The 22,994-nt window shown below is 39.6% G+C and overlaps 1 protein-coding gene across 4 annotated transcripts in view; it reads right to left on the bottom strand.

The window, feature by feature from the left end:
- The window catches only part of Kdm4c (lysine demethylase 4C), a 315,679-nt gene that overhangs the window by 245,870 nt on the left and 46,815 nt on the right, over window positions 1-22,994 (bottom strand). For all 4 annotated transcript variants that reach the window (XM_070033227.1, XM_070033229.1, XM_070033228.1 and 1 more), the window contains one exon: window positions 4,375-4,568. In XM_070033227.1, the coding sequence (XP_069889328.1) occupies window positions 4,375-4,568 (194 nt within the window). The remainder of the gene's footprint in view (window positions 1-4,374; window positions 4,569-22,994) is intronic.

The following is a 22,994-nucleotide window of genomic DNA, read 5'->3' on the forward strand; positions in this document are numbered from 1 at the left end:
CAGGGAGGGGGCCCAGACCCCAAGCTCAAGCCCTAGGAGAAGGAAAGAAGGAAGGAAGGGAGGGAGGGAGGGAGGGAGGGAAAGAAATCCCCTCTTCCCACATCACATTTCCCTTGAAGAGGAAGAGATGGACCCATATGCAATGGACCAGCCAGCAACCTGAAAGAGCACTTGAACACTTTCGATAGAGCCACCTATGGGATCTCCCCAGGGTTCTACTGCAATACACTTGGCCTTCTTCACTTCTCACAGGGCCATTTTGAGAACACACACCACTGCTAGAGATGTTTTGTTTTGTTTGGGAGATGTAGAGGTTCTTGAACTCCAGGCCTTGGCTCACACTCCAGGCACATCCTCTATGCCACATATTTCTCATTCTCTACAGAGCATAAGAAAGCTCTGAAAACTGCTTACTCATTCATTTGAATTTGAACCCCATCTGAGAAAGAGAGGCTCAAGTTACCATTTGAATTCTGTATCCCCAAACAATACATAACGCTTAAGAGGAGAAAAAAGCATATCTTATTTATATTCAAATCCCCATTCTACTAGACACAGGAACATGTCAAACTCAGACTTTCAGATACTACTATGACCATAAACATATTTATTTTTCATAAAGCTACTAACATAATACAAATTATGAATTTTTGTACAGTATCTAATATTTTACCAGGTACTCTTATACTAGATATTCTAGATATCCTGCAAAGTAACAGAAAATAAATCATGCCTCCACTTGGCACTGAAAGAAACTCATGATGAAAGGAGTATAGTGATTTGCCCTGAGTCATCTGGCTGGTAAGTGACAGATTGGGATTTTAAAATAGTCTTCTGGCTCCAAAGTCAATATTAATTCCAAGAAAATAAATACTTTTCCATTGGCTGCCAAAGCTGTTTTCTATCTTCTTACTCTAAGGATTCTTTTCCCTTAAACCTTTATGCCAGAAATGTTTAAATAAATCATCAGCTCCTCTACAGTCTCTTTAATATAAATCTGTTAGTGAACACTTACTTGGCAGTCCTGCCATACATAGTGGCTACAAATGTTTATCTCACAGCTTCTGACTGGAGCTGTACATATCTTCAGTGACTTAGAAATCTCAGGAAATTTGGTATTCTTAATACTTACATTTATTAAAATGCTCTATTTCCTTGCTTGCCCTTAAACAATGTAAACATTCTCCAGATCCTATATAAGAATTCTTTGCCAGGGCATCAAACCTATAACCAAGCTGTGTGTTGATGATTCTAAGGGGGGAAAAAATGGACCTTAATTAATTTCAAAGCACCCACAGGATGGAGGTGAAAAGAAGTGTATGAAGGGGGTAATCACAAACACTGGTAAGATGCAAAAGTAGCCAGGCACTGGTTGCTCATGTCTGTAATCCTAGCTATCCAAGAAGCTGAGATCTGAAGATCAGGGTTCAAAGCCAGCCCAAGCAGGAAAATCTATAAGACTTTTATTGCCAATAAACCATCAAAAAGCTGGAGGGAAAGCCTAATAATAAAAAATCAGCCTTGAGGGGAAAAAACTAAAGCAAGAATCTGAGGCCTTAGGTTCAAACTCCAGAAATGTGGACCTGAAGTATGGAGGGAGTCATAGGAGTCAGTGCAGTAATCAATCATATCCTGAACTGAGGGTAAAACTGTAGAAGAGGACATAGCAGACATTAAATGCTGGCTTCTAAGGCTAGGAGAAGAGAGAGGACACACTGAAGGAACAGACACAACACAGAAAAAAACATCCACCAGAAAAAAGTAGCTGTTGCACAGCTAAGGGTATAATGCAACTCAACCAGTAGACAAATACAAAAGGAAACCAGCACGTGCAGATACAAATACCTAGTTACCTAGTCATCCTCTCAATTTGCTAAGTAAATAAAAATATTCCTAGGACTGATCACAACCTCAAAAAAGAAATAAAAAAAACACTGAAGATTATTTCTGCTAACCTAATGATTTTGTAGGTAAGAAGAGAGGGGTCAGAAGTGCAGGTATTTGTGTAGGTATAAATGTCAATGGCATAATAAATACTAGAGCCCTAATATGTGGTCCTTCGAGTCTAGACTCTGCCATAGCTACTGCCCACCCCAATATGTGCATGGCTTTGTATTGCTTTTACATCCTATGAAAGCTTACTTCAAAAACATTATAATAATTTCTAAAAGTGATAGTAAAGTTCTTTCCAAAATTATTTATGCTCCAGCAACACAATCTTTCATAAATCGATGGAGAAATGTACTTTAACATCATGTATAGTACTCTTTTCCTATCTAGTTATCCCAGAAATGGAATGTAGATTAGTTGTCATAACTCACTGCTGGGTTTTATTATTTAATCATTATAAATAATGGCCAAGGTTAAAGATAATAGTGATAATATAAATCTATCCTTAATGGAATCTATATGCCTAATAACTAATAAAGTAATTTACTACTGAAACTATACATGCTGAGAGAAAGAAATATTTTGGAAAGGGGTATAATTATTATCACTCATGAGCAGTGATATTCTTTACCAGAGATATAAGACTCTGAACTAGTCTTATCTCTAACTAGAAGAGTTTTTCATAAGTATTCTTCAGGAATCAACATCAATCTGTTCCCAAAGAAGAAAAAGCAATCATCATTCTTAATAGGAAAGCAGAAATTGAGGGTGGGTGGCTCAGGCAAGAAAAAAAGAAAGAGAGAGAGAAAGAGAGAGAGAGAGAGAGAATTTCTTGTTCCCCAAAAAGGAAATGGGAGGAGGAGGAAGAGAAGGAAAGGGAGGAGGAAGAAAAAGGAAGAAGAGAAAAAGGAAGAAGAGGGGGAGGAAAAGGAGGAATGTCTTCCAAACACTTAATACAAAGAAGAAAAAAAAAATTAATTTCTAGGCTGGGAACATGGCTTAGTGGTAGAGTGCTTGCCTAGCATGCATGAAGCCCTGGGTTCGATTCCTCAGTACCACATAAACGGAAAAGGCCAGAAGTAGCACTATGGCTCAAGTGGTAGGGTACTAGTCTCCAGAAAAAGAAGCGCAGGGACAGTGCCCAGGCCCCAAGTTTAAACTCCAGGACTGGCAAAAAATAAAATAAAATAAAAAATAATATCACTGCTCTAAGCCGGGTACCAGTAGCTTATGCCTGTTATCCTTGCTACTCAGGAGGCTGAGATCTGAGGATCATGGTTCGAAGCCAGCACTAGAACAAAGAGGATCAGGGACAACACCCAGGCCCTAAGTTCAAGGCCCAGGACTGGCCAGAAAAAAAAGACAATTTTTATTGTATGTTCTAGGATCTTTACCCTTCCAAATACAAGTTTATTTCCAACTAAATGTCCACTTATTAACCATTAGTAAGTTAGCTATATTTAATTTTTTGCAAAGAAGCTTTCAACTTTACATGTCATCAAATGGTAAAACCTCGTAGAAAATTAAGGATAAGTATTAAGCATTGCATTTCAACAGTACATCAATAGGAGAAATTCAAAGAGGCTGTTATCTTCCAATTAGAGACAACTGACCCTTTAGGCTGACACAAACCCCTGGAGAGCATCCTATCATGTTCACAACCATTAGAAGTAGCACATTTCCTGGACTGTAAAGCACATGTTTGTATATACACTATAGAAAATAGAACTAATATTTAACCTCTCTGCATACCCAAAACAATGGAATCAAGTTAGAACATGAAATCAGCTGATCATAAAGGATGTCAGTATGAACAACAGGCTCATTACAAATAAATAATGAATGTAACATATTTTATAGAAATGCAACATCTTCATATCATTGCTAAGATGAGGAAAGACACAAATACAAAAATACCATTAAAAGACACATTCATATTAACATGTTATTATTTTCCTTACCTTATCATCTAAAGGTATGTACCATGCTAATAGGAGTCCTGATTCATTTGTCCTCTCCTTTTATGCATAGATTGAATAAAATTGTCATTTAGAAGCTAGGCCAAAACTGTAAAGATAACTTGAATTTCTACCTCTATGAAGTCAATTTTTTATTCCTAAGTACCTCACATATATCTTGCCCAAAGGAAGTAAAGATGTCTACCAAGTCACCTAATGCTAAAAACAAAATTAATCCATGACCCACAAAATGCTTTGCAGGTAACTTCATACATACCAGTCATCACAGGATTTATAATTTCTCAGCAGAGAATTATTTCTTCTCTGGGCAGAGAAGAAAATTATAGCCAAAAACTTCCTTATGGTTCATATCAATCTGAATCAAATCAAAGAAAGAATGCTCTTCGAAAGAAAATTCTTGAGAAAAGTTCCTTGACAAACTTTCTACATTTCTTAAACAAAATACAAAGTCATAATGCCCAAATTTCAAAACTTGAAGGCAATAAATATTAAAGAAGACACTTGCCAAGACTTGGGCTCTCCAAAGTGGAGATAGTTAATGCTGTAGAGGTCCATGTCCTCGGTATGCCATGCAAATGTGGTTTTCCACATGCCAAAATAGAGGTAGGGAGTATTCACACCCTCAATAGAAATGCCGCACTCTTCTTCCACTACATCCAAGACAGTATTTAGGCGGGCTATGTTCCATTCATCCACACCCTGGAGCAAGAGAAGAGAGAAAAAGAGAGGAATCACATGTTAATAAACTAACAAAGATAACATTTACTCATCAAACCACTATTTCCCAATCATTATACTATATATTTTACTTCACTGGAAAAAAATAAAAATAATGTAATAGTAATGGAAGACCTACACACAGAAATCCATTATAATTAATCCAAAATTACTATACCATAATGTTTTTCTATGTAACTACTGGTATAAGTATACATGAGGACTAGGAATGTGGCTTAGTGGTAGAATGCTTGTCTAGCATGCATGAAACCCTGGGTTCAATTCCTCAGTACCACATAAACAGAAAAGGCCAGAAGTAGCACAGTGGCTCAAGTGGTAGAATGCTAGCCTTGAGCAAAAGAGGCTCAGGGACAGCGCCCAGGCCCTGAGTTGAAGCCCAGGACTGGCAAAAAAAAAAAAAAGTATATGAAATAGGCTCCAGATTCCAAATGAAAGTTAAGACCCCCACTGCCCACATCCTGCTAAAAAATAAACAATAAAAATCACTTAACTCAAAGCAGGTGACTTGGCATGTAATTTCAATCTGTGGTACATCTTTTTGCTTGAGGTTTTATGTTTTCATGTTTATTTTTGCACATTAGTTGAGGGCATATTCAATATCACACACCATCTTAAGAAACCAGTAGCAGGGCTGGGAAGGTGGCTCAGTGGTAGAATGCTTGCCTTGCATGCATAAGACCGTGGGTTCGATTCCTCAGCACCACATAACAGAAAAAGCCGGAAGTGGCATTGAGACTCAAGTGGTAGAGTGCTAGCCTTGAGCTGAAGAGCTGAGGGACAGCACCCAGGCCCAGAGTTCAGGCCAAGACCAACCAAAAAAAAAAGAAAGAAAGAAAGAAAGAAAAAAGAAACCAGTAGCAAAAGACACTTTCTGTCACCCCTCTCTCCTCCATATCCCTTTTCAGCTATAGTATGTGACAACTCATTTCCTACAAACTTCACTGTAATTATTGAAGACATATTTAGTACTGTTCTAAACCAAAGATCACTGGTTGTAGTCATCCTTCTATGTTGATAGCAATTTTAAGTACCCAATTCCTATAAAATATTACTCATGTAAACCCTGGTAGTTGCAGGAATAGTTTTTCAAAATCCATAGGGCTAGTTACATGAGAAAAAGAGGGTTAAAATCACTGATAGGAAATTTAAAGTGATAGAAGAGATTCATGTTTTATTAGAACTTACCAATCAATAACTAGTTCACTGCAGTTCACAAATGCTTAGATATTTTGAGAAACTGTGTATGGTTTCTATATATTTTTCTCATAGTCAAATTCTAAATGTCCTTGTATAACCACAAGGATATTGCAATAACTTAAAATCCATTTCAACCTCCACAAGATATTATTACAGAGAGGGCATTAAATTCTTCTGTGTACTGAAAAGGTTCTGTCCAATAACTATGCCAGTAGCCTCACAAAGAGCCACTGCATTTTCCTTATACACACAGTTTATACAGGGTTGCTGTTTTCATTTTTTTCTTTAAATAGTCCCCTAATTTATTTGGAAATCTTCCTACAATTTGGGATTGAAGAAAACTGTTGATTTAATCCCTAAATTCCCTAAGTAGTCTTTCTTTTTTTTTTTTCTTTTTTTTTTTTTTTTTTTGGTCCAGTCGTGGGGCCTGAACTCTGGGCCTGAGTGCTATCCCTCAGCTCTTCAGCTCAAGGCTAGCACTCTACCACTTGAGCCACAGCGCCACTCCGGCTTTTTTCTTTTTGCTTATGTGGTGCTGAGGAATTGAACCCAGGGCCTCAGGCATGCAAAGCAAGCACTCTACCACTGAGCCGACTTCCCAGCCCCCCTAAGTAGTCTTTCTATCTACAAATTAAACCCTATACTGGGAGAAGCCGGTCAAAGTAAGTATCTTTGTAGAGAAGTTCCAAGGTTCCAATTTAAGTGACCTCCTAACAATTCAAAAGAATTATGTAAAATACCTTATTTCACCCTGTTTATAGTGATGTAATCTCTGAACTCTAGTACAATCACTCTAATGATAGAGTCCTATTTAAAAGTCACTACAGGGGATGGGAAGGTGGCTCAGTGATAAAGCGCTTGCCTTGCATGCTTGAGGCCCTGGGTTCAATTCCTCAGCACCCATAAGCAAAAAAAAAAAAAGCCGGAAGTGGTGCCGTGGCTCAAGTAGTAGAGTGCTAGCCTTGAGCTGAAGAGCTGAGGGGCAGCGCCCAGGCTCAGAGTTTAGGCCCACGACCGGACCCAAAATAAAACAAAACAAAAATAAAAATCACTACAGAAGCAATGATTCCTAAGTAATAAATGAGCAGCATTTTTTAACTGAATAAGCTTGCAATTTTAGGCAGCAATTATTCCATTCAAACTTTTTTTTTTTGGCCTGAGGCTTGAACTCTGGGCCTGAGCCCTGTCTTTGAGCTTCTTTTTGCTCAAGGCAAGTTAGTATTCTATCACTAGCATTACAACACCACTTCAGGCTTTTTCTGTGATTAATCAGAGCTAAGAGTTTCACAGGCTTTTCTGCCTGGGCTGGCTTCAAATGTCAATCCTCAGATCTTTCTTCATGAAGCTACACAAGTTCTATCATTCTCCTAGAGCACTCAGAGGAACTTGGGCTCAAGTAAGAGTGCTAGCAAAAATATCTCAGGGACAGCGTCCAGGCCCCAAGTTCAAGCCCCAGGATAGGAACCAAAAGAAAAAAGAAAAAAAAACGCTTTAGGGCAAGGAATGTAGCTTGGTGGTAGAGTGCTTGCCTAGCATGCATGAAGCCCTAGGTTCAATTCCTCAGTACTACATAAACAGAAAAGGTCAAAAGTGGTACTGTGGCTTAAGTGGTAGAGTGCTAGCCTTGAGCAAAAGAAGCTCAGGGATAGTGCCCAGGCCCTGAGTTCAAACCCCAGGACTGGCCAAAAAAAAAAAGTTAATTTAGTCTTTAACTCCCATTTCTTGTCTGGGGAACAGAAAATCTCTTTCTCTTTCTTTCTCACTCTCCTCTCGCTTCTCTTTCCTCTGTCCTCTCTTTTCTTTCTTCTCTGTTCTTTCCTCTTTTGTTTCTCCTCTCTCCTCTCTTCCCTTTTTTAAAATTTGTTTTTATCATTCATGGGTCTCGAACTCAGGGCCTGGTCTCCTTTGCTCAAGGCTAGAGGTCTACCACTTTGAGCCACAGCCCCACGTCCATCTCTTCTTGAATTCTTCTCCTCTCTCCTCTTTTCTCTTTCTTTCCCTCTTTCCATCCATCCTCAACTGTTATAGTAAACCCTCAATAAAAAAAAAAGGTAGTGGGGCTGGGAAGGTGGCTCAGTGGTAGAGTGCTTGCCTTGCATGCCTGAGGCCCTAGGTTCTATTCCTCAGCACCACATAAGCAAAAAGAAAAAAGCCGGAAGTGGCGCTGTGGCTCAAGTGGTAGAGTGCTAGCCTTGAGCTGAAGAGCTGAGGGACAACCCCCAGGCCCAGAGTTCAGGCCCCACGACCAGACACCCCCCCAAAAAAAAAAGTAGTAAATAAGCTTTGAGAAAAACTATGTAACATTTCCATTATATCCAATAGCAACCAGAAAGCTAGCACCTGTTCTGAACTTCCTTAGTTGATCCATTTATTTTATTAAAGCAAGAATCTCAAAAAGCAGTGAGTTAATCCTCATGCTAGAAAATTATTCTACATTTGAAATAAAGTACTTCATAACTGTAGGACTCTGTTTGAAAATTAAAGCTGGCTTTTTTCTTTTTTGTACATACTGGGCTTAAACTCAGGACCTACACACTGTCCCTGGACTTTTTCAGCTCGAGGCTAGCACTCTACCACTTGAACCGCAGCTCTGCTCTGACTTTTTGGTGATTAATTGGAGATAAAAGTCTTCCTGCCCAGGCTGGCTTTGAAATGAGATCCTCAGATGTCTGGATCCTGAGTAGCTAGGATTAAAGGTGTAAGCCATAGGGGCCTAGCTGGCTACATCCATTTTTATAATTCAGCAGTTTATACATCTCATTACAACATTACTTTTAACTATGTTTATTCAAGCAAGACTCTTTTTTTTTGCTGTTGTTCTTGTTGTTGTTGGTGGTGGTGGTGTTGGTTATGGGGCTTGAACTCTGGGCCTGAATGCTGTCCCTCAGCTCTTCAACTCAAGTACTCTACCACTTGAGCCACTGTGCCACTTCTGGTTTTCTGGTGGTTTATTGGAGATAAGAGTCTCACATATTTTCCTGCCCAGGCTGGCTTTGACTCATAATCCTCAAATCTCAGCCTCCTGAGTAGCTAGGATTACAGGCATGAGCCACCAGCACCCGGAAAAACTCATCTTTAATTACTTTTTAAAGCCAAAATTACCTTTTTTTATTTATTTGCCTCTTATCATTTCTGTCTATGACCCTCATCAGATTTCTTTATATACTTGTCCTGGCACCACACACATTAGAATTTTGCCAACAAGAAGATAGTGGCATATTTTCTTGAAAAAAGCAGGAGCCTTTTCTCAAGCAGTAACTTCCAAACACAGATCCTAGCTCTAACAGGCTTTTACAGATGGTAAAAGTTTAAATTGTTGGGCTGTAGACTGGACTTCTACTTACAATGAAATTGAGGAAGAGATATCTTCACAATTTTCTTGATCTGAATCAACTGCTCAATATCTCATTCAAGTCTCAGGACTGTTGTCCTGCTTTGTTTTAATATCGTCACAGGCAGCAGCTAACCATTATCCAGTACATACAATGTAGAAAGTGTTTTAAGTCATCTCATTTTATCCTCTGAGGTAGACACTCATCTCAACTGTTATTAATGCCATTTTATAAATGACTCAACTGTATGTTCCAAAGACAGGTAACTGGCCCAATATCTGACAGCTCACACACTCACAAAAGCCATAGGCAATGGTAAGAATGAAAATCTTTAGCCTGGTTTGTTAGTGAAGCCAGGTAACCAAACAACAGACGATTTTATATCTAAAAGATCCTAAAGGTCCCACTCCCCAGTTCCGAGAGCTAATCAATAATATAGGAAATAATAATAATAATGAAAACAACCTTCTATATTCATGGATCAGCAGAATTAATATAGTAAAATGGCCATACTGCCAAAGGAAACCTACAAATTCAGTATATCAAAATCTCAATGCCATTTATTCATATAGAACCACAAAAAGCCCTGAATAGCCAAAGCACATGTGAGCACAAAAAGCTATGCTGGAAGGCTGGGAAGGTGGCTCAGTGGTAGAGTGCTTGCCTTGCATGCATGAGGCCCTGGGTTCGATTCCTCAGCACCACATAAGCAAAAAGCAAAAAGCCAGAAATGGTGCTATGGCTCAAGTGGTAGAGTGCTAGCCTTGAGCTGAAGAGCTGAGGGACAGCGCCCAGCCCCAGAGTTCAAGCCCATGACTGGAACCAAAAAAAAAAAAAGCTATGCTGGACATATCATAGTTCCAGATCTCAAACTTTGCTACAAAGCTATAATAACAAAAACAGCTAAGTACTGGCACAAAATCCGGCCTGAAGACCAATAGTACAGATTGAAAGACCCAGAAACAACTGCATATACTTAAAGCCATCTGGTATTTGGCAAGGAAGGCAAAAATATATGTTGGAAAAAGACAACCTCTTCAACAAATGGAGTTGGGAAAACTGGACAACCATATATAGAAGACTGAAATTGACCTGCCTGTCACTTTGCACTAGTATCAACTCAGAATGGATCAAAGACCTCGACATCAGACCTGACACCTTGAAACTACTACAGGAAAAATATTAGAACTTGTTGGCATAGACAGGAACTTTCTGAGTAGAGTTCCAGGGGCTCAGGAAATTGGGAGCAAATGAGAATAGATCAAACTAAAAAGTTTCTGCACAACTATGATATAGTTGTGCATAGTTCTGCATAACTATGACTAATGACATCGTTTGTAAATTAAAGGGGCAGGTTATGGAATGGGAGACGAACTGTATCGGCTATATAGCTAACAAGGGCCTAATACGAAGAATATACAAGGAACTCTTGAGTAATAACCCTAACAAGAAGTGGGCAAAGGAGCTAAATATACTTCTCAGAAGAAGAAGCAAGAATGGCCAAAAAATGAGAAAATGCTTAACATCCTTAGCCATAAAGGAAGTGCAAATGAAAACAACGCTAAATGGAACTGTTAACCCCTTTGTACAACTACTTAACAGAGAGAGAGAGAGAGAGAGAGAGAGAGAGAGAGAAGAAAGAAAGAAAGAAAGAAAGAAAGAAAGAAAGAAAGAAAGAAAGGAAGGAAGGAAGGAAGGAAGGAAGGAAGGAAGGAAGGAAGGAAGAAAGAAAGAAAGAAAGAAAGAAAGAAAGAAAGAAAGAAAGAAAGAAAGAAAGAAAGAAAGAAAGAAAGAAAGAAGGAAAGATAGATTCTGTCTCAGTAAGATTGGTCATCATCAAGAATACAAACAGCAACAAATGCTAGCAGGGATGCGAGGGAAAGAAGGAACCCTATGACACTGTTAGTGGAAATGTAAACTGGTTCTACCACTCTGGAAGGTAGTTTGGAGAGTCTTCAAAAACTAAACATAGTCCCTCTATACACTATTTTTATGATAAAAAACTAAACATAGAACTATCTTATCATCCAGAGTTATACTCCTCTTGAGTATCTACCCAGTAGATTACAAGTCAGGATATAATAAAAAACACTTGCATATTCCTGTTCACTGTTGCACTAGTCAAGTTATGCAAACAGCCTAGATGCCCTACAACAAATGAGTGAATGAAGAAAATATGACACATATGTACAATGGAATGGGATGAAAAAAAGATGGGGATGAATGATGGAAAGGGTGATATTGATCAAGATGCACTGTACTCCTCACCTGACATCTAAAATTGAAATAGCTATGTAATAAAAACAAATATTACCCTTATTTGCAATATCTAGTATATGTATGAGTCAAGCAGAAAAGGTCAGATAATGTGATGTTAGGAAAATGAACCCTTAGATATGTATTTAAATGTTTTTTTTCTTTCATGCATTTGTTTCTAACTCATTTATAAGATTATTTCTTTGTTGCTTTGTATGTCCCTCCCCCACAGTATAACCTCTGCTTTCACTATATTTGATGTTGGTATAATTTGTGGAGGAGATGGGGAACAACAAGTCGTTTAAGGATACAGGTGACCAGCTGTTTGCCCTGCTTCTGTTTCTGGAAGGGTTGCGTTGGGGCAGGGGGGGCAGGGTGGAGGGGTGGGAGGGAACAGGTTGATGGCTATTGAGATACTCAGATGTTGCCCCAGATCAGGTACCTTGCCCACCTGCCTTTTCCCTGCTCCACCTGCAGTACACACACAGGGTCCGTCCACACTCCTGCTGTAGAAGTGAATGCCCTGGTGAATTTTCTGGCCAGTACTGGAAAGGGGAATGCTATTTATTTTTTTATTTGTGTATATTTTGTTGTGGTCTGCTGATTCCCTGTTTCACTGAGAGCAACACTTACCTCAATATTAGTTCAATATTGTGTGTTGGATAATTTTTTAAAAGAACTTTTTAAAAAGCTTTTTGATCCACAGAGGTCTGTAGATTTATTTCCATATGAACTGGTTATTTTGTATAAAGTACATTCTTTAAAAAAAAAAAAAAGGATACAGGTGGACCCGTTGCAACAATGAGAAGTACAAGTTGTCATGTCGAAAACAAACTTTACAACTTTGGTTGGGGGGTGGGGGGACTGGGTTGGTGGGTGAGGGGAGGCTGGGAAGGGATGTGAAGGATAAACAAAGGAGGAGGCTGCAATGCTTGATAAGAAATGTACTCATTATCTTGCCCATGTAATTGTAACCCCTCTGTACAGTATGTTCACAAAAAATAAAAATAAAAGCCGGGCGCTGGTGGCTCACGCCTGTAATCCTAGCTACTCAGGAGGCTGAGATCTGAGTATCGAGGTTCAAAGCCAGCCCGGGCAGGAGAGACCGTGAGACTCCTATCTCCAATAAACCACCAGAAAACCGGAAGTGGCGCTGTAGCTCAAGTGGTAGAGCACTCGCCTTGAGCTGAAGAGCTGAGGGACAGCGCCCAAGCCCAGAGTTCAAGCCCCACGACCGACAAAAAAAATAAAATAAAATAAACGAATATTAAAAAAAAAAAAAACAGGACTATAGGCATGGCTAAGTTGGTAACACTGCCTGCCTAGCAAACTCAAGGGCTGAAGACCAGCATTCAAGCCTATCAAAATGCTCAGTCATACCTGGGTCTTACAGGTTAAGACTTTGTTTAGCAGAGCAACCATAGTATGTTCAGATGAGTGCTGATTAACTCACAGTCTTACTGTATAGAACAAATACCTGGAAGTCACAGTCCAACAACCCAACAGCTTTCCCTGTACCAAAATAAGTCTAGGATAATCATGTTTGCTTTGAGTTTGCTTTCATTTCAGGATAGAAGTTATTCTGACCTGATAAAAATATAAAATGGAAAAGCCCTCTAGTGACTCAAAACAGTTTAAACTGTTCCTCATTGGAAATCCACAGCCTTAAATAACTTGGCTGTTCAAGAGCACCACCTAGTGGACGAATGCATTTAAGCTACTCCATTTTGAAGGGGGAAAAATGTCATATTAGGCTTAAATTCCATTGAGACCAAAATCACTCAATGAAAAGATAACCATGCCTCAGTTAACAAAATGTCATATAAGGGGCTGGGAATGCAGCTTAGTGGTAGAGTGCTTGCCTAGCATGCATGATGCCCTGGGTTCAATTTCTCAGTATCACATACACAGGAAAAGCCAAAGTGATGCTGTGATTCAAGTGGTAGAGTGCTAGCCTTGAGCAAAAGCAGCTCAGGGACCATGCCCAGGCCCTGAGTTCAAGCCCCAAGACTGGCAAAAAGAAAAAGAAAAAAAGAAAAAGTCATATAAAGGGGCTCACTGTTTTGGTTATTTTATTTTCTGAGACAGGTTCTAATTATGTAGTTCAGGCTTCAATCAAGCTCTTTATGTAATTCAAATTGTCCCTGAACTTGAAATCCTCCTGATTCAACCTCCCTAACACTGAACTTACAGGCAGCTGCCATACACTTGGATGAAACAGGCTCTTGACTCAACAAAATTCTAATACAAAATAAATCTGGGCTGGGAGCTGGTAGCTCATGCCTATAATCCTACCTACCCACTGAGGAGGCTGAGATCTGTCCAGGATGGTAGTTTGAAGTCAAACCAGTCAGCAAAGTCCATGAGATTCTTACCTTCTATTACTGGAAGTGGAGCTGTAGCTCAAAGTGATAGAGCACTACCCTTGAGAACAAAAGCTCAGGGACAGCGCCTAGGCCCTGAGTTCAAGCCATATGACCGTCAATAAATAAATACATACATACATACATACATACATGCATAACATAAATCTGGAAGTGACAAAAATCCACAACCAAAGGATTTAGTTTGCCAGGTGTAGTAAGGACATATCTGTAATCCTGCCACTAAGGAGTTTGAGGCAGGAGGATGGCAAGCCAGGGCTACATAGTGAGACCTTGTGTCAGAAAATATAAAAGAAGGGGGAGGGGGGAGGCTGGGAAGGGATGTGAAGGGTAAACCAAAGGAGGAGGGTGCAATGCTTGGTAAGAAATGTACGCATTATCCTGCCCATGTAATTGTAACCCCTCTGTACAGTATGTTCACAAATAAAATAAAATAAAATTTAAAAAAAAAGAAAATATAAAAGAAGCTGGGTGCTAGTGGCTCACACCTGTATTCCTAGCTACTCAAGAGACTGAGATTTGAGGATCGTGGTTCAAAGCCAGTCCAGGAAGAAAAGTCCTCATGAAACCCTTATCTCCACTCAAAAAAGAAAAAGAAAAAGAAAAGAAAAAGAAAGAAAAGAAAAGAAACATGGTAGAACACTAGCCTTGAGCAAAAGAGTTCAGGGACAGTGGCCAGGTCCTAAGTTCAAGCCCCATGTCTAAGAAAAATAAATAAAACAGACAAAATAAAAAATAAAAATAATATGGGCTGGGAAGGTGGCTCAGTGGTAGAGCGCTTGCCTTGTATGCCTGAGGCCCTGGGTTCGATTCCCCAGCACCACATAAGCAAAAAGAAAAAAAAGCCAGAAGTGGCGCTGTGGCTCAAGTGGTAGAGTGCTAGCCTTGAGCTGAAGAGCTGAGGGACAGCGCCCAGCCCAGAGTTCAGGCCCCACGACTGGACCAAAAAAATAAATAAATAAATAAAATTAAAAAATAAAAATAATAGAATTCAGCTTGTCTTCTTAGATGTTTGTTATCATAAAACATTTTCAGCCAGAAATTCAGAGTACTAATTTAACCTCTTTCTCTGACAGAATGGTCCTGACATTATATAAGTAAACAGGTTGCATATCTTTTATGGAGCCTGTTACCTTAAGAGGCTGCAGGAGGTGAGTGAGCCAGCTACTCAGTATGAACCACGTCCCATGCCATACTGGGCTGAGCCAAGGACTATCACATCCTTCCTGCCTTTCTTTGAGTTCATGGTAAAGGTGGCTCTCTTTTTTTTTTTTTTAATTGTGAAAATACAGTACAGAGGGGTTACAATTACATGGACAAGATAATGAGTACATTTCTTATCAAGCATTGTAGCCTCCTCCTTTGTTTCCCCTTCCAAGGTGGCTCTCTTTTATCCAGTAAAACCATCCTGCCAAGAAATGTAATGGTAGCAAGATAAACTTTAAATCTCTCTGGTAAGTAACAGCTAACCCCATGGGAAAGCATTCATAGTATGTTCACCTGAGCATGGATAGGCATATCCAAACTATGTATTTTATACATGCTTAAAAACAGTTATGGAACATGGATGGAGAAAGAATACCAAAAATAAATGCACAAATACTCTTTTGGGAATTGAAATAGAGTCTTGCTTGTAGCCCAAGTTAGCTCGCTTTGAAGTTGAGATCCTTGTGCCCTCTGAATTCAGGGATTACAGACATGTGCTACCGTATCTAAATTAAAGCTTTTTTGAAAAATGTTACTTAATGCCAGCATGGGTAACTTTACCTTCCCATGTAATACTTTCCATGGTTTTTTAAAACATGTAACAAAAAAAGTAAATTTTACCTTAAAATTTACATATTCATAGAACAAAGAAAACTAAGATGAAAAAATGAAAGACATCACTAACCTCCAGCCCAATAGCAAAAGAACTGCCCCAGATCTCAAAATGAAGTATACAACATACGAAAGTATTTTCATCTTTAGAACTGTTGAGGCCCAGTTTAAGCCTCATTTTTTAAAAATTGGGGGGCTGGGAAGGTAACTAAGTGGTAGAGTGCTTGCCTTGCATGCATGAAGCCCTGGGTTTGATTGCTCAGCACCACATAAGCCAGAAGTGGCACTGTGGCTCAAGTGGTAGAGTGCTACCCTTGAGCTGATAAGCTGAGGGACAGTGCCCAGGCCCAAAGTTCAGCCCCCCACGACTGGCAAAAAAAAAAAAAAATTTGCCTGTGTTTTTTAAAATGTTTTGTATTTGCTGTCATTTGTCCTTAATAAAGAAAGACCCAATAGTTTAGAAGTCTAATTTACTTTACTGCATATATTTTGCAAACCAAGCCTGTTTTCTGTTTGTAAAATGTGGCCTGGTTCATATGACAGAATACATGATATGATGCTTCACCCCCAAGAGCTCCATGGCTTCCATAAACCACAACCTTGTGCACAGTACTATCAGAGACTTGATATCTCTTTTGCAAAATATCTATGACAACACTTTTCAAAATGCTTTCCTTTGTCCATCTGAGTAAAACCCAGCTCTTCCATCAGAGGGTCTGTGATATCAAAGCCATTTCATAATTATATACTGTCACTGCCTTATTCAATAATCATCTCAGGAGTATGAGGCAGAGAATGCATGCTGAGACATCATAGCAGATATAAGAATCTGAGAATAAACTAAGCTAGGAAAAATTTATTGAAAAAAAAACGTAATTATAGGGCTGGAATGTATCATCTCAGTGGCAAAGCACTTGCCTATCAAGTGCAATATCCTGGGTTCAATGCTCAGTACCAACAGAAGAAGAAAAGACAAAAAAACCATAATTCTACTATATCTTTTATTCTTGTTTGTGAACATAGTCATCTTTTTAAACATACCTTACTCATGGCAAAGGACATAGCTAGCAAGATCAATGGAAAACTCACAGATTGGGAGAAGAAACAGACAAGGGCTTCCTATCTAAAATATACTTAGAACTCAAAAAATTAAATCCCCCAATAACAAATCCTCAGAGAAACAACTGCCCCAAAAATAAGTGGGCTAAAAACTTAAAGAGAGATTTCTCTGAAGAGGAAATAGGAATGGCCAATAGACACATGAAGAAATGCTCAACTTCTCTAGCCATAAAAGAAATGCAGATCAAAACCACATTGAGATTCTACCTCACCCCAGTTAGAATGGCTATAATCAAGAAATCTAATAATAGCAGATGCTGGAAGGGATGTGGCCAAAGGGAACCCTGCTGCATTGTTGTAAACTTGTTCAACCACTTTGGAAAGCAGTGTGGAGGTTCCTCAAAAGACTACACCTATAGCTCCTTTATGACCCAGCAATCCCACTCCTGGGCACTTACCCAAACAATCATAAACAAGGCCATATTAAAGCTACCAGCACAACTATGTTTATCATAGCATTATTCACCATAGCTAAGATATAGAACCAACCCAGATGCCCCTAAATAGATGCTTCCATCAGAATGATACTACCCCACTTGTTAGGAAATGGAAAGACTTGGAAAAATATTAGTAAGTGAAGTAAGCCAGACCTAAAGAAACATAGGTCCCATGGTTTCCCTTATTTGCAATAACTAGTATATATCTAGGATAATCTTACCAGACAAACAGAAAAGGTCATATGACCATATAAGATGATATTAAGTGAAATAAACCCCAAGATAGGGACACAAGCGGGTTTTTTTTCTGTCACTGTTGTTTTTAACATACTATGTGACTTTTTTGTTTCTTTTGTATGTTCTTCCCCCATGAAATAACCCATTTTCACTGAATTTGATTCCGGTGCCCTGTATCTTGTATAACATTTTTCTAATTTGGGGAAGGGAAGGGAAATAACAAAAAGCTGAAATAAGGATACAAGTTGACCCATTGTAAAAAGGAGACATACAAGATACTGTTGAAAACAAACTTTACAACTTAACCCCTCTGTACAGTATCTTTACAATAATTTTTTTAATTACCTTACTATAAAATTGGTTATTTTAACAACCTGAAAACTTTTTGGTTTGGGTTTTTTTGTTTTTTTTTTGTCAGTCATGGTGCTTGAACTCTGGGCCTGGGCCCTGTCCCTGAGCTCTTCAGCTCAAGGCAAGCACTCTACCACTTGAGCCACAGCGCCACTTGCAGTTTTTTCTATGTATGTGGTACTGAGGAATCGAACACAGGGCTTCAAGCATGTTAGGCAAGCACTCTACCAATAAAGCCACATTCCCAGCCCAACGTGCAAAGTTTTAAATACTTATTTTAAGTTTCAATATAATAAATAAGAAGAGGTGCAATCTACTTTTTGTTGTTGTTGTTGTTGTTCATGGGGCTTGAACTCTGGGCCTGGGCGCTGTCCCTCAGCTCTTCAGCTCAAGGTGAGCACTCTACCACTTAAGTCACAGCGCTACTTCTGGTTTTTTGGCGGTTTCTTGGACATTAGAGTCTCACAGACCTTCCTGCCTGTGCTGGCTTTGAACTGATTCTCAGATCTCAGCCTCCTGAGTAGCTAGGATTACAAGCATGAGCCACCAGAGGCTGGCTGCTTTTAAAAAGAGAAAAAGCTCTTAAAATTTGTGTTAAGAATATGACTCTCGGGGCTGGGAAGGTGGCTCAGTGGTAGAGAGCTTGCCTTGCATGCATGAGGCCCTGGGTTCGATTCCTCAGCACCACATAAGCAAAAAGAAAAAAGCCAGAAGTGGTGCTGTGGCTCAAGTGGTAGAGCTAGCCTTGAGCTGAAGAGCTGAGGGACAGCACCCAGGCCCAGAGTTCAGGCCCACGACCGGACCTCCCCCCCCCCCCCAAAAAAAAAGAATATGACTCTCTAGGGTTTGGTTTTGTTTTCTTTTGTTTTAATAAAGTAAAAGGGGAAAAAAAAGAATATGACTCTCTCCTGCTCTTTTTTTTTTTTAATTGTCAGTTGTGAGGCTTGAACTCTGGGCCTGGGTGCTGTCCTCAGCTCTTCAGCTCAAGGCTAGCACTCTACCACTTGAGCCACAGCTTTACTTCCGGCCTAGCTCCTGTTCCTTCTTTCCCTCTATCTCTCCCTACTGAATTCACATGCTGTGGTACTAACCGGAAGGGGGCTGGGGGGGAGATTGTTGTTTTGGGTTTCGGGGTTTTTTTGGTGGGGGGGAAGGTGCACTTGTGCACACACACATATACATGCTGTTCTCAGGGCTTGAACTCAGGAACTGGGCACTATCCCTGCGCTTTTTTATGCTCAAGGCTAGTGCCTATGACTTAGCCACAGCTCCACTTCTAGCTTTTGGGTAGTTAACTGGAGAAAGTCTCATGGACTATCCTGCCCAGGCTGGCTCTGAAAGACAATCCTCAAATCTCAGCCTCCTGAATAGCTAGCATTACAGGCATGAGCCACCAGTGCCCAGCTAGCTTTTTATAAAATGAAAATACATCACCTTTTAATAAAGATAATTTTTTTAATTCAAGAAAAGTTCCTGAAATTAAAGGTTTGAGAACTACCGTCTCTGGTACTAGTGTTCAGAAAGACACACTTAGGAGGAGATCTCTATTAGCCTCTTGTAACCAGTCCATCTTGTAGTTCATTGTCAGATCACACTTTCCAAAGTATGATTCTGATTCTACCATTACCCTAGTAAAAATAATCTCAAAAGCCAGAATATATTGTATCTTACACTCCCCACAATGACAGATTTCCAACTTTAAAACCTGAAAGTTATCAGGATGTATATAAGCTGAATGTTTCATTGGATATTGCCACTGGATTTTAATGAAGTTACTCAAATTTTAAGTCTAAAGTCAATGTTCTTTTGAAGCAGTTCCAATGAGTAACTGATTTTTCTAACACAAGCAGTAAATTGATAAACACAGCAAACCAAAGTCCACCAGCCTTGCTCTGCAGTCAATGATTGTTATTTCACACAGGGTTACTGTGGGACATTTTCATTTCAATTGTTCTGGAAAAAAAAATGGCTCTAAATATGTTGTTCCTAATTCTCACAGGAGAGGCTGAGCACAGTGGCTCATGCCTATAATCCTACCTACTCTACAGTAATAGAATCCATGAGAAGATCATAGTCCAAAGACAACCCATTCAAAAAATTCCTAAAACCTCATTTCAACCAATTGATAGGTGTAAACTCCCATCATCTGAGCTAGACGGGAGCTAAGATTGGGAGGATCAGTTTCAGGCCAGCCTGAGCCAAACATTTCATGATAACTGACCTCAACAAAAATGGCTAAATGTAGTGGCACATCCCTGTCATCCCAACTTACAAGAAAAGCATAAAAAGGAAGATCATAGCCGAGAGTGGCCCAAAAAAAGACCCTGTTTGAAAAATAACTAAAGCAAAAAAGGATTAGAGGCATGGCTAACGTGTCAGAGCACCTGCAGAGAGAGAGGCCCTAAACACAAACCCTGATACCAAAAAAAAAAGGGGGTAATGTCATAATGAGTAATTTTAAAATTAAGATTTAAAAACAACATTAATACATTAAGATTTATTTTACTGTAGACCACTTAGACATGTGATTTCTCATCCCAGTATCAACTGGCCCATTTTCTCAGAGGTACCTACCACAGGGAAGAAATTACAGAGTACATACAAAATAGCCCTTAGCGCTGGTGGCTCACGCCTGTAATCCTAGCTACTCAGGAGGCTGAGATCTGAGGACCACAGTTCAAAGCCAGGCCAGGCAGGAAAGTTCATAAGACTCTCATCTCCAATAAACCACCAGAAAACCAGAAACCAGAAGTAGCGCTGTGGCTCAAGTGGTAGAGCACTACCCTTGAGCTGAAGAGCTGAGGGACAGCGCCTAGGCCCAGAGTTCAAGCCCCATGATCAACCAAAAAAAAAAAAAATAGCCCTTAGGCTCAAGGTCTATGTAGTTCACAAAGACCTAGTCTGACACATTTCTACAATTATAACATTGACTACACTCTGTCTCTTTAAATGTGGGCGCCGATAGCTCACGCCTATAATCCCAGCTACTCAGGAAGCTGAGATCTGCGTGTTGCAGTTCAAAGCAAATCCAAGAGGAAAGTCCCTGAAACATTTCTCTCCAATTAATCACAGAAAAAGCCAGAAGTGGTGCTGGCTCATGGTAGAGCAGTAGTCTTGAGTGAAAGGAGCTTAAAGACAGTGCCCAGGCCCAGAGTTCAAGCTCCAAGAGTGGCAAAAAAAAAAAAAAAAAAAAAAAAAAAGGGCTGGGAAGGTGGCTCAGTGGTAGAGTGCTTGTCCTTCAGGCATGAGGCCCTGGGTTTGATTCCTCAGCACCACATTAAGCAGAAAAGGCTGGAAGTAGCACTGTGGTTCAAGTGGTAGCAAACTAGCCTTGAGCTGAAGAGCTGAAGGACAGCACCCACGCCCAGAGTTCAGGCCCCACAACCAACCAAAAAAAGAAAAAGAAAAAAAATGCAGGGAAAGCATGAAACAGCCAACAACTAGCCTCAACTCTAGAAAAGCAACTTAACCTCTCAGTCCCTTGCTTCATCACCTGTAAAATCAGGGACAGTGTCCAAGGCCAACTAAAAAAAAAAGAAAGGAAGGAAGGAAGAAATGCTAAGAGCATTCACCTTGCCTCTTCTATTCCAGTGGAAATCCCAGTGAAGCTGGTTTAATAAGATAGCAGCCACATAATATAATTAATTAGCTGTAATGTGCCATTTTAATATAATGTACAATTTGAAACTGGTGATCTTAACACAGCTGGTGCTGAAATAAGACGCACTGTCCTATTAATGGAATAACTTAAAAATATTAGTGGCATATGTTTCCAAAAAGCCTTCTCCTGTTGGCCTAGACACCTTTATCATAGGTTATCTCATACATGCTCCATTTGTCACCTGTCCTAGGAATTACAGGTTCCTCTTTACCTCATGAGAACTCTGACCCTGCTTATGGGCAGGCAATATGGAGCCACTGACTTCCCCAAAGAATAGAACTGTTAACATGGTAACTATAAGACTGTTTGTATGGGATACAGAACAAGACTGCATCTTTCCAAAAAAGAAAAAGTCTGTAAGAGTATTATCACTAAAGAAGAAATCAGCCAGGCACCAGTGGGTCACACCTGTAATCCTAGCTACTAAGGAGGCTGAGATTTGAGAATCACAGTTCACAGCCAGCCGGGGCAGGAAAAGTCCAGAAGACTCTTATCTCCAATAAACCACCAGAAAACCAGAGGTGGCAATGTGGCTCAAGTGGTAGAGCACTCACCTTGAGCTGAAGAGCTGAGGGACAGTTCGCAGGCCCAGAGTTCAAGCCACACAACCAACCAAAAAAAAAAAAAAAGATGATGACAACGACAGCAACAAAGAAGAAGAAATCAACAAATAATATATCTAGAACTGAAACACACACACAAACACACATATCGAAAAAATATACATACATACTCAACAAGCAACTATTTACCACAAAGAATAATTTCTTTTTAATGAAAACAATCCCAAGGCCTTTATTGTCACCTGATGATAATACAACATCATCAGAACTGTGCACAGTAACAACGGGGCTCATCAAACAATATGAACAGATGTTTTCTTAGATTCCCAGAAAAGAACACTTAAAAAAAAGTATGTATGTATAAGTATATATAAGATTCTTAACAACTTTTCACTTCATTGATCATTTCTAGTTGGAGACACTTTGTAACAAAGATTATCTCCTTTTAACATGATCCAACACAGTTGTTTTCTTGACTTTGTTTTAGAATGAATACCTTCTGCATGATCTAACACAAGGTTCATGTATCCATCAAACCAATGATGCACATATTCACTTGCTATAGAGCCACACCTGAATTCCAGATATTTTGTAAATATCTGAAGATAAAGTTGATGGGCTGCACCATCACTTTCTGCACCTTTTGGCCCTGGCCACAGAACGCCATGATGGAATCTTACAAAGGCCATAACAATGAACACCACAAAGAATAATTTAAAACTAGTGTTAGATACACACTGAAATATCATATAATCCCAGCTCTCAGGAGACTGAGGTAGAAAATTTTGAGTTCCACCCTAGCCTGTACTATACAGCAAGATTTTGTCTCCAAAAGAGACAGGGGTTCATATGAAATAGTCTTTCTGAAAAGAAATGTCAGAAACATTTCAGAGGCAAAAACTACAACAACCTCCTTGACTCCAATGGGACACATGTACCCATATGCAATATGTATGTATATATAGACACATATGAAAGACCAAAAGAAAATCACAAAAAGGTTATTTTGCATTTGTGTTTGGTAAGCTGATG

Source organism: Dipodomys merriami, unplaced genomic scaffold (assembly GCF_024711535.1).
Source record: "Dipodomys merriami isolate MVZ:Mamm:240054 unplaced genomic scaffold, mDipMer1.0.p SCAF_22, whole genome shotgun sequence".
Classification (NCBI taxonomy): Eukaryota; Metazoa; Chordata; class Mammalia; order Rodentia; family Heteromyidae; genus Dipodomys; species Dipodomys merriami.